This window comes from Siphateles boraxobius, unplaced genomic scaffold (assembly GCF_051911475.1).
Source record: "Siphateles boraxobius isolate OS27281-9 unplaced genomic scaffold, OSU_SipBor_1 1, whole genome shotgun sequence".
Taxonomy (NCBI): Eukaryota; Metazoa; Chordata; class Actinopteri; order Cypriniformes; family Leuciscidae; genus Siphateles; species Siphateles boraxobius.
In genome coordinates, this window is record NW_027508699.1 from 7,155,001 (window position 1) to 7,167,290 (window position 12,290).

The 12,290-nt window shown below is 38.7% G+C and overlaps 1 protein-coding gene across 2 annotated transcripts; it reads right to left on the reverse strand.

The window, feature by feature from the left end:
- Positions 1–6,270: 6,270 nt before the first annotated feature.
- LOC143712355 (uncharacterized) lies at positions 6,271–9,160 on the reverse strand. 2 transcript variants are annotated; one of them, XM_077204772.1, is made up of 4 exons: positions 8,829–9,160; positions 7,948–8,031; positions 7,664–7,824; positions 6,271–7,121 (listed from the first exon to the last, which is right to left on the reverse strand). In XM_077204772.1, exons 2-4 carry the CDS (start codon positions 8,029–8,031, stop codon positions 6,809–6,811), a joined length of 558 nt encoding a protein of 185 aa, XP_077060887.1. In that variant the 5' UTR covers positions 8,829–9,160; the 3' UTR covers positions 6,271–6,808. The 2 variants fall into 2 exon arrangements, 1 of the variants encoding a protein (XP_077060887.1); XR_013195256.1 differs by having other exon boundaries at positions 6,279–7,115; positions 8,829–9,122.
- Between the last annotated feature and the right edge of the window lie 3,130 nt (positions 9,161–12,290).

Below are 12,290 nucleotides of genomic sequence, written 5' to 3' on the forward strand. Positions count from 1 at the left end.
CAGGAAGCTGGTGATCCACTGACAGATCGAGGATGGTATGGAGAGCTGGGTCAGTTTGGCTGTGAGAAGACCAGGCATGATGGTATTGAAGGCCGAACTGAAGTCCACAAAGAGGATCCTTGCATAAGTCCCTGGTCTGTCGAGATGTTGCAGGATATAATGCAGTCCCATGTTGACTGCATCATCCACAGACCTATTTGCTCTGTAAGCAAACTGAAAGGGATCCAGCAAGGGTCCAGTGAGGTCCTTCAGGTGGGCCAGCACCAGTCTTTCAAACGACTTCATGACCACAGACGTGAGAGCGACAGGTCTGTAGTCATTAAGTCCAGTGATTTTGGGTTTTTTGGGGACAGGAATGATAGTGGAGCGTTTGAAGCAGCAGGGAACTTCACACTGCTCCAATGATCTGTTGAAGATCTGCGTGAAGACCGGGGCCAGTTGGTCAGCGCAGGCTTTTAAACAAGCAGATGAGATGCCGTCTGGGCCTGAGGCTTTCCTAGTCTTCTGTTTTTTGAAGACTCGGCTCACGTCCTCCACACAGACCTTAAGCTCAGGTTGGATGGCAGGAGGGGGGAGTGATAATTGGAGTGCAGGAGGTGATGGTGAAAGTGTGAAGTGCAGATCAGACCGGGTGTGTGGTGTTAATGAGGGCTTTTCAAACCGGCAGTAAAATGAATTTAAATCGTCAGCCAGGTGTTGATTGTCCACAGATCGAGGGGATGGTGACTTGTAGTTGGTGATGTTCCTCAGGCCATTCCAGACTGATGATGGGTCGTTGGATGAAAACTGGTTTTTCAGTTTATCAGAGTAGTTCCTTTTAGCAACTCTGATCTCCTTTGCCAATCTGTTTCTGGCCTGGTTATACAAGATTTTATCCCCACTTCTGTAAGCATCCTCTTTGGCATGACGAAGGTGTTTGAGTTTCCCAGTAAACCATGGTTTATCATTAGTGAATGATAAGAATGTCCTGGTAGGAATGCATGTATCCTCACAGAAACTTATATATGATGTTACAGTATCTGTGAGCTCATCCAGATCATTGGTAGCAGCTTCAAAAACAGTCCAATCAGTGCAATCAAAGCAGGCCTGTAGATTCTGCTCTGCTTCATTAGTCCATCTTTTTACAGTCCGTATTCCAGGTTTAGCTGATTTCAGTTTCTGCCTGTAGGTCGGTATGAGATGAACCAAACAGTGATCAGAGAGCCCCAAAGCTGCCCGTGGGACGGAGTGATACGCATTTCTTGGTGTAACAGTGGTCCAGTATATTACTGTCTCTGGTGGGACATGTAACGTGCTGTCTGTATTTTGGTAGTTCACGGGAAAGATTTGCTTTGTTAAAATCCCCAAGAATGATTAAAAGAGAGTCTGGGTACCTTTGTTCCGTTTCAGATATTTGTTCAGCCAGCTGTTGTAGCGCCGCGCTCACGCACGCGTCTGGAGGGATGTAAACATTCACGAGAATGAAAGAGGAAAATTCCCGAGGCGAGTAGAAGGGTTTACAGTTTATGAAATGTGCCTCTAAATTAGGAGAGCACATCTTCTTCAGTGTTGTTACATCTGAACACCAACTTTCGTTAATGTAGAAACACAATCCACCACCTCTCGTTTTCCCCGTTAGCTCCGCGATGCGATCCGCTCGGAACAGCTGGAAGCCCGGCAGATGTATTGCGTTGTCCGGTATGGCTTCACTCAGCCAGGTTTCAGTGAAGCACAAAGCAGCAGAGTTTAAAAAATCCTTGTTAGTGTGGGTGAGGAGAAGAAGTTCATCCGTTTTGTTAGGAAGGGATCGGAGATTCGCGAGATGAATACTGGGGAGTGCAGTGCGCAGGCCGCGCTCGCGGAGTTTAACCAGCCCGCCGGCTCACTTCCCGCGTTTGCGTCTGAACGCGCGTTTGAACAACAACGCTGCACCTCCGACGAGAATGTCCAGCAAAACGTCCGAATAATCAAAAACTGTAGAAAAGGTCTCTGGTGTGTTTTTCCTAATGTCCAGTAGTTCGTCTTTGGTGAAACTGATAGGAAAAGAATGACTAAACGCAGAACAAACGAACAAAAACAACACAATAGCTGGAGAGCTCCACACCGAGGCAGCCATCCGCGGCGCCATCTTGGATATACAGACAGACAGACAGACAGACAGACAGATAGATAGATAGATAGATAGATAGATAGATAGATAGATGTGTAGATAGACAGATAGACAGACAGAAATATAGATAGATAGACAGACAGTCAGATAGATAGATAGATAGATAGATAGACAGACATACAGACAGATAGATAGATAGATAGATAGATAGATAGATAGATAGATAGATAGATAGATAGATGACAGACAGACAGACATATAGATAGAGATAGATAGATGACAGACAGACAGACAGACATACATATAGATAGATAGATAGATAGATAGATAGATAGATAGATAGATAGATAGATAGATAGATAGATAGATAGATAGATATCTGCGAGGATTTTCATTCAGGATTTAGACCGTACCATAGTACTGAGACAGCTCTCATTAGAGTCACAAATGATTTGCTCTCATCATCGGATCGTGGTTGTGTCTCGCTATTGGTGTTACTCGATCTAAGAGCCGCATTTGATACTATTGATCACAACATTCTTTTAAATAAATTCGAAAATTATGTTTTTTAGTGCATTATGCATTAGTGGAATTGCATTAGCATGGTTTAAATCTTACTTATCTGACCGTTATCAGTTTGTAGCAGTAAATGAAGAGATGTCTTATCGATCAAAAGTTCAGTATGGCGTACCACAAGGCTCAGTACTAGAACCGTTGCTGTTCACTCTGTACATTCTACCCTTAGGAGATATTATTAGGAAGCATGGCATTAGTTTTCACTGTTAGGCTGATGATACTCAGCTCTATATTTATTCAAGCCTTGACGAAACTTACCAATTCACCAAATTAACGGAATGCATAGCTGATATAAAAAAAATTGGATGACTAGTAATTTCCTACTACTTAATTCTGAAAAAACAGAGATTCTAATTATTGTGGAAAAAAACTTCCTCACGTAATAACCTACTGTCTAAGACTCGAAGGCTGCTCTGTCAAGTCCTTGTCGTCGGTTAGGAACCTGGGTGTGCTCTTTGATAGCAATCTTTCATTTGATAGTCACATGAATAGTATCTGTAAAACTGCATTTTTCCATCTTAAAAATGTATCTAAATTATGTCATATGTACTCAATGACAAATGCAGAACAATTAGTTCATGCGTTCATGACATCAAGGCTAGATTATTGTAATAGTATTATGGGTGGTTGCCCTGCACGCTTAATAAACAAATTACAGCTGGTCCAAAACGCAGCCGCTAGAGGTCTTACCAGAACCAGGAAGTATGACCATATTAGCCCGGTTCTGTCAACACTGCATTGGCTCCCTTTTAAACATCGTATACATTTTAAAATATTGCTGATTACTTTCAAAGCACTAAATGGTTTAGCTCCCCAGTACTTTAGCGAGCTCTTAACGCATTATAGTCCTTCACCTCTATTGCGATCTCAAAATTCAGGCCAGTTGATAATACCTAGAATATCAAAATCGACTGCAGGCGTTAGATCCTTTTATATATATATATATATATATATATATATATATATATATATATATATATATATATATAGATAGATAGATAGATAGATAGATAGATAGATAGATAGATGACAGGCAGACAGACGGCAGGCAGACAGACAGACAGACAGATAGATAGATAGATAGATAGATAGATAGATAGATAGATAGATAGATAGATAGATAGATAGATAGATAGATAGATAGATAGTTGGATGGATGGATGGATAGATAGACAGACAGACAGAGACATTTCGACTGTATTAGTAGTCACTGCCACATCAGCAAATGTTAAGTGCTTTTTGTGCTTCAGTAGTTACATCATGTCATTTCATCCGTCCTCTTGTCATGTTGTAAACGTGTAGCCTGCGCCACATTTTATGATTTTTCCCAGTTACTTTTTCCATTAACTACACAGGCACATTAGATTATTACTGCTCATTTATTTCAAATGAGTGAACAAAGTCTGCCCAGGAATGAAGACAATAAGATTGAATTTAGACATGGAAATATGACATGTTGTTTGTGTGAGAGAGTGATGAGGTGGGAAAGGTGGAGCAGAAAAGTTAGAGGCGAGCTGCTACCTGTTCAGACCGACTAGATCAGACTAGTTTAAGGCATGTTTATTTATTTAGTCACTTTGACATCCATCCATCCATCCATCCATCCATCCATTCATTTATTTATAAAAGTAGGCTAATATAAATAGATACATGATAAAAACTGATGCATTTTCATGAGCTTTTTCTTTTTTCTTCTTTTCTTTTTTTAAAGATAAAGCATAGCCTACAAAACACATAGTTCACTCTTCTGGGCTTTTAGCAGATGGATTTGGGAAAGTCTTTAGTACTCCCTTTCGAAAATGAGTTCAAATGACGTCAGAACAAAGGCATACAAGATGAGCCCAGTGTATTTAAAAGGGCTAATGCAAAACAAATAACCTCACTGCAACAGAGACATACTAGATTGTGCTTCACCGATACTGAAGAATGCTTCCCATTGCTCTTGTTCTCCTCTTCTTCTCCCTCCTGCTGCCATGCGGAGGTGCATCTGTCAAACCTGTGCGTGTGTTTTCAAACAGAGGCACGGAAACTTCAGCAGACACACAGGTAGGCTTTAGTTTAGACAGTGTTGAAACAGTTTTAGTGAGTTTTATGTAATCTTAGCGCCCTCTCCAAGGTGCTGAAACTGTCTGTGTTAATTCAATGTAATCTAAATCTAAACGGATATTGCAAAATATATTTTAGCCCAGACTTTCAGAGTTTTTGCTAAACGTTTATGCCATGTTTTTCAAGGCGGGGCAGATATTTACCTTTATTTCCTATTAGACAGGACTATCTGAAGGCTACATCCCGCGACTCCTTATACTGCTCTCAAACACAAAGAATGCCGAACAGGACAATAACATGCCCTTCAGAGGAACTCTTCTCGATGGAGATGCAGGTCCCATGAAAAGACATGAGGAGAATGATGCTGAACCCCCCGCTGAAGTCTTCACAGTGAAACAGACTAAACGCAAGGAAGGCTGCAGGTTTTTGTACTATAAAACGTGGACCGCTTGCTAAAATGAAAAGATGTTTTTTCGGGTTGCACTTGTCCCCTGCATGAGTGAGTGTTGTAACACAATTTGTTTAAAAGTTTGAAACTCAGTAATTTTTTAATCTGCTACAAATTCTGCTAAACTGTGTAAATCTATGTCAAACAAAGTTACAGTTACAGCTCTCGGGGAGTATAACAATATTAAACACATTTCATTTTTGTGCTTGAATTGTGTTAATAAAATGTACTTCTTTAAATATTATAATCATTGGAAAGCAATATAGCCCATGTGGGTGATTAATAATCCAATTGAAATGTATCTTATGATGTGTTTTTTGTATGGAAATGGCCTATATTTAATCATGTCTGGAAACTTGTAAAAGTGTTATTGGAGTCTATAAAAGTTAAACATTTAATGATCTCCACAAATCTCAAGCCTACGCTAATTATAAAACTATACTGCCAGTATAAATTCCTTATCCTGTGGAACAACATTCATTTCATAGCCTTAATCATCAGTTGAAATGGCTGATTTAGTTTAGAATTTGCTGTTAGCTTCCCGAGCACCATAAATTCATGTTTGCTCAAAATGATTTGTATTTGTTTTCCAGTTTAGAGAAGTTTAGACCTTTTGCACACAAAATATAACCATGATAGTGCCATACCAGACTAACGCTACATGGTTTAATAGATCAAAATTCTGTAAATAACATTTTGCCAGCATGATCTAGAAATGTCGTGCACAATTTAGTGAATGTCTAACGAGAGGACCTTTGTGGCATCCTCTACCGCCACTGTATTTGAAATGGTCAACAAAAAGTGTTTTTAAGTAAAAAAAAAAACAAAAAAAAAATTAAACAAATATAGAAATATTTAATTGATAGGCTAAGTATAACTGTGCTATTATTTAATGAGACCTATATCACGTGGCAAATGTTTACACTGCCCTGATTTTTGTGTGCAGTCTTTGTGGTTCCAGCCATTATATTTCTATTTTTTTAAAAACAGAAACTGGGGCCTCATTTAGCCTATAAAACGTGCGTACGCACATATTTGAACTTAGGGTGTGCGTACACTAAAATCCACGCCAACGTTTTTAAACGTTAAAAAATATTTAGATGCGCACAGATGCCCCCCACATGTTTTATTTATATTCATATCTCTGAATCACACATACGCATATCTGAGAAATGTTGTAAGATCAAATATATAGTATGGTTTCTGCGCAACATTTTATAAACGAGGCCCCATGACACCATTTAACATTCATAATAAAAAATGCACCTGATGTGACATTTTACTTTCTTACCTCAGACTTGTTTGTCCTGTTTCTACTGTGTGGTCATACATGATCAACCCTGAAGCTCATTTCTAATTGGTGTTGCACAGTAAGTCACCTCCCCGATTTCTCCTTTACAATATCACAGTTGTGACATATGATTGACAAAAGAAAGAGACAATCTTTTACATAAAAATAACAAGGATGCACATGAAGTAAATGTTTTTTTTCCTTTCATTTTCAGTATTTACTGTTCCTCATGAACACTAATAATAATCAGGCTATTTTGACCAGATCCATATTCAGGCAATTTAGAAATAGCCTACTCATTACATAGACATTTGCAGATAAAAAAAAAACTTCTCGAAAACACAGAGATTGTATTATTCTAGCCTCTTCCATGTGGTAAACGTCCCAGACCTATGCGATCAATTGGGAGACCAAATCCTATTGAGTGGCCTCTTTTATTTGAACCTCTTATTCTGGCATGGTCAGTGGGATTTCTGTCAGATGTCGAAACATCCATGGGGCCGTTCGGTTTGGTCCTTGGTGGCTGCACGGGACTGCTTTCTCCAAGTTGAGCCTTGTCAATAGAGCCTGTGTCTCCTGGCCTGATAACTGTAAAAGTACTGCTCTCTCCAGACATCATCTGCTCTACCGAACCTTTTTGTCTAGGCCATTTTTGAGGAGTTTTGCTTTGCCTGGAGGAAGGAAATAAAATTAGAGAATTTGTATAATCCCAAATGATATATTAAAAACTTTGATATGATCACATATTTTACATTCTTCATTAACATCATTATTTAAGGTCACTTAATGCCAATATGCCTTGTCCAGTTGTAATAACTGTTGTATTCTGTTGTACTGTAGCTCAGGAAACAAGAACATGTTTCCATTGTTTCCAAGGAACTAGAGCCCTGTTATACATTTGTAGATGAAATGTCCCCTGGCGATAATTAGATCACATTAAACTGATCCATTGTTTTATTCATAGACCGAAGCAGTTGTCTCTGCTGTCCAGTCTAGAATCCCCATAGTGATAACTCTATTCATGGAAGATGACTGAAGTTGCGAGGAAACGCTTTCTCCACAACAGTAAGATCAGTCAGCGTGTGATCATAACTTTAACTGATTGACCGGAAGTTGATCTTGTCTCCATGTTAATTTCAACACCTCTGTGTTCTACATGTATTTGCATACTCACTCTTGCAGAGGAAAGCATGAAATCCCTTTTGGATAGTACCTGTTTTTATCTTTCTTTGTTTTCATGAAACTCCTGGAAAGGGGGTCAAGGGGTGTTCCGAAGCCCAGGATCTTCTTGTGAACTCCTTGTACTTTTGTTCCATTCTCAAACTGACCTTGATCAGCAACACCAGTCTCTCTGGCCAAGAGTGTAGTTCGATTCTAAGGTCAAAACAAAAACCAAAAAAGAATAAAATCGTCCCTTTGATTAATTCCTACCAGAGACACATTTGAAAGGTTCATCAGGACTGGCAGAAACCATCATTCCCAGCTGGTCTCTTTTACCTTCTGTTGAAGACTTAAGCCACTGCAGTAAGACAAGGTGACCGTGAACACACCAGACAGAATCAGCCACATCCAAATCTGCATCTGAAAGATGTATCCAGAACTGTGACCAGCATAACTTTGAGTAAACATAATCAGACTAATAGGAGATATTTGATTAAGACTGGACTTTGGATTCACTGGAATGGTCCTGCCTGACTGTGGCACATGTTCACCACTGATGTCCCTTTAGAAAAGGTCAAAGAGATGGAAATAATGTAGCTATTTCTGACCACGGGGGCACCGTGTCCCCAAGGAGAGTCCCCTTGTGAGGACCAACTCTCATAGCAGCCAAATAATCCCAGTCATCAATGTATTATTCACTGATCCTAGTAAAGGACAATGTGCTAATCACCTAAACTAAGTGCCCGACCAAAAAAAGTTGAATCGGAAAAGTCTGTTGATAAAAAAAAAAAAGAGTTAAACAAAGTCTGTGATTAAGAATGAAAATATTGGGCAAATAAATGATTACAATTCATTGAACTACTAAAATTTGCTGCATGCAAAAGAGAAAGAAGCAAAAGAGTATTTGTGTTATAACTAGACAGATATTTAAAACATCCTAAAACTCTATAATATATAATCATGTAAAAAGTATTATGCATGGCAAAAAGACTTATGACACTAAACTATACAAAAGATCACCTATTAGTGTAAGTGGAGACCAAGCTTCAGACAAGACGACAAAAAACATTAAGATTAAGAACAATTTCAAAAGTTAAAAGTTGAATCTACTCAAAACAACCAAATACGGGAGATAATATAAATCATGATGTGATGAATGCCCGTTTCCTCATCCTAAACCGATCCATCACAAATACATCCCTTCCACATTTCCTCACCTTTCTCAACAGCAGAATTCACTGAGAAGATGAAGTTTCAATATTGAGTCTTCTTTCCTCCTCTTGCTTCGATCCCTTTAATAACTATTTTATAGATTCCCCTGGATCCCTGTCTCTCCAATCAGCATTCTCCATTTCCATGACATCATCATCACCCTTCACCAGAGTCCCATGTGTTATCAAATATCTATAAAGGTGCTTGATAGAAATGTGTCAAGAACTCTAGCTGTCTTTTCACTCTTTTGCACATAACCGAGCCTTCAACCGCACGTATGTCACCTTGTTCTTATAAACTAGGTGTTGAGCTGTTGGTTGTCAAGCTTCAGATTGTTAGTTAAGAGGGTGGCTGGGGCCCATTTCTTTTATTAGACTCAGCGATCAATGCCAGGGCCCGTCTGACTAAGGCTGACCTTTTAATGCCCCCTGTGTATTTATGTGTGTATGAAGGGGGTTCAATAAAATCACACTTATGACATTTGCACTCTGATGCCCTTTAGTGCAGCAGAATTGCATTCCGCTGAGTATGTGTCGTAAAAACTAGGGGGGTCTAAAGACAGTTCAGACTGTATGAATTTAAATAGATCAGCATTGACCTGCCAACACAGAAATAAGACCATGAATTGATATGTTTAGCTCGGATATGTATATGTCACAAATAACATGGATATTGCATTGCAAGGATCGTCAGAGTTACTTTGGAAAAAAGGGTGCAATAAAAACAGCTGGTGTGGAGACGTCAAACATCCCAGGACAACTTCACCAGCAGAGGGAGTGAGTGATCCTCAGATCCTTTGACTGGGAGAACAATAGTCACGTCCATGATCTCAAACCTCATCATTACATGGTTGGGTTCAGAGCAAAGAAACTATGTGAAGGCTCTTTACAGAAAATAATGGATCTTAATTGTTTACAGTTTTTTTTTCAACTGCGTACACAAAATCCTTACTTGTCACACAATTTCTGAAACCTGAGAATCAAACACCAGAACCACACTCCAAATCAACAAAACCATACACCAATTCTCGGCCTTTGGCTCAGTTTTCAATTTCATAAAACACTTTTTTGCAAACCACAACACACAATTCTCTATGTAACACACAAAAATCTAACAGGAAGTATTTTGATTTCCTTTATCAAACACAACATATCAAAATGCCACACTAATTCACCAGCAACTCCTCACATGTGCAAACACTCATTGCTTTACTTACAGTTTTTACCAACTGCTTACACACAAAATCTTTTTATGTCACATGATTTTTGAAACCTCTCACTCAAAGTGCAAAACTACATGCCAAATCTTCACAACCATAAGCTATTTCTCAGCCTTTGACTCAGTTTTCATTTGCATAAAACACTTTTTTCAAAACACTACACACAATTCTCTACCTAAAACACAAAGATCTATCAGGAAGTGACTTGCTTTCCTTTTCCAAACACAACCAATCAAAATGCCTACTCGCGAACCAGTTCTTTGTGTTTCGACAGCCAAAGAACCGGTTCTCGGCCAGGAAAACTGGTTCCAAAGCGGCACCAAATCTTTGCTGGACTAGAACCAGAGAACCATTCTTTTACCACGTCATGCTTACGGCGGGGGCTGGGGGCGTGTTTAGATGTGTTCTATACATCTTTTCTGACATTTGCAGAAACACGATGTAGTCCGCCATTGTAAATGTTATGCTTGAAGTTGGCGCCAGCGTTTAAAAAAAAAGCGTTAGCTTTTTTTTATTGAAAACATTATGTAAGCAAAGAAGAAAACAGTCACAATATAGAACAAATAAACGGAAAGAAAAAAAAGACACAAGACAGGGGTACATAACTAATCAGAAAAGATTACATATCAAAGGAAAATATTAAAAGACTTACATATTTCAATTGTTTTTAAAGCCTTCTTGGTACACGAGTTAGAGATAATCCCAAAGTAATGTTGTACCTGCAAGCGTTTCTAGCTAAGACATATAGCGACGTACACAGTGACGTAACGACGTCGTTCGCTGGGCGCTCTAGTCAGTGGAAAAACAAACCGGTTCTGAGAAGGTTTGCAAGTTGAACCAACTGCGAACCAACTTTGAACCAGCACCAGTTCCGAACCAGTTATTTTTTGGTGGAAAAGGGGTAACAGACACACTCCTCACATGTGCAAACACTAATTGCTTTACTGATCACTAACCAATCACTCCTTTACTTTAGTATAGATAGGCCTAAATAGGTCAAAGGTCAGATTACCTGTTTTGAACAATGGATGCTAACAATGAACATACCCCCCCCCCCCCCCCCCCCCCCACTGTATTCTACTGTAAAGAACATACTTTTGGTTTACGTAAATGTTTATAGTTTTGTTGTATGCTAATGTATTCAACAGTAATGTTTAGCCTAATACAGTTTTTCTCAATTGTTTACACACAAATTCTGGTACTTGAGACACAATGACCACAACATGTAACTCATTCACCAACCCCCTGAACCAATTCTCCTAAACTACAAGCACAATTCCTGCTTTACACTCAAATTGCAGTTCTAAAACCCACGTTTTTCAAAACACTACACACAATTCTCTGCATTTGGCACAATTTTCAATCACAAAATCTCTTGTTTTCACAAGGAACACACTGCCATTCAGATCTGCAACACTGACTCGTCACATGGGCAAACACATGTCACACAGTTTTACAATTAGCAATCAGAGATTTAGCATAAAAGACCGAAGCAGAAGAGAAGATTCAGCATAGTTATTTATTTTTTTACTGTAACTGTATACAGTAAATTTTTCTGTTGTTTTGTATGTAGACCACTGTATGTGCAACTTTGTGTTGGTTGGGATGTACGAAATGTGCGATCTATCTCCCATTGTTTTTGTGGGAAAAATAAAATGTATTTGTTGCCGTGTATTTGTGTGTTCTGGGTATAAAAACAATATTCTCAAATATTTTACAACACACTTATGTGTGTACTGTCTGTAGTAAGTGTAACACTCAACAAAAAAGGCCTGAGTCATTATGATGAATGGAGAAGAAGTGTTTTCCATTCATCACAGTGTTTTACATTGAGCACATCAGTGTTCAACTGGTTCTTATAAATGTCTATTCATATGATGGTTTGTGTGTGTCATTTGAAAACAATATACCATTTTGAGAAGAAATAACATTGTTTTGAATGTAAAGTTTCATTTTTCAGAAGAATTGAGGGGTTTTGCCCATTGTGTGTGTATTTTTTGATTTGTGTGTAGAGTTCAGAGAATATGAGGCATTCTTTCAGAAAATGTGTGTAAACAATCGAGAAAAACTGTAAATATTTTCTGTTTCTACATTGCATTGGCGTTTCCGGTGTACTTGTTACCACTCTCAGCAGATTACTTTCACTGTAGAACATTGTATTGAAATGTAGATATAAGCCTATGAAAGACCAAAGAGCTTTAGATTTAGAAAAGCAGTGTTTACATGGTATATCCAAAAATGTATTATT

Coding starts and splice junctions, on each gene's coding strand:
- LOC143712355 (XM_077204772.1), bottom strand. CDS start 8,031: ATGCAGATTTGGATGTGGCTGATTCTGTCTGGTGTGTTCACGGTCACC. Junction 7,825..7,947: donor GCTTAAGTCTTCAACAGAAG/GTAAAAGAGACC, acceptor TTTTGACCTTAG/AATCGAACTACACTCTTGGC. Junction 7,122..7,663: donor ACAAAGAAAGATAAAAACAG/GTACTATCCAAA, acceptor TCCTTCCTCCAG/GCAAAGCAAAACTCCTCAAA.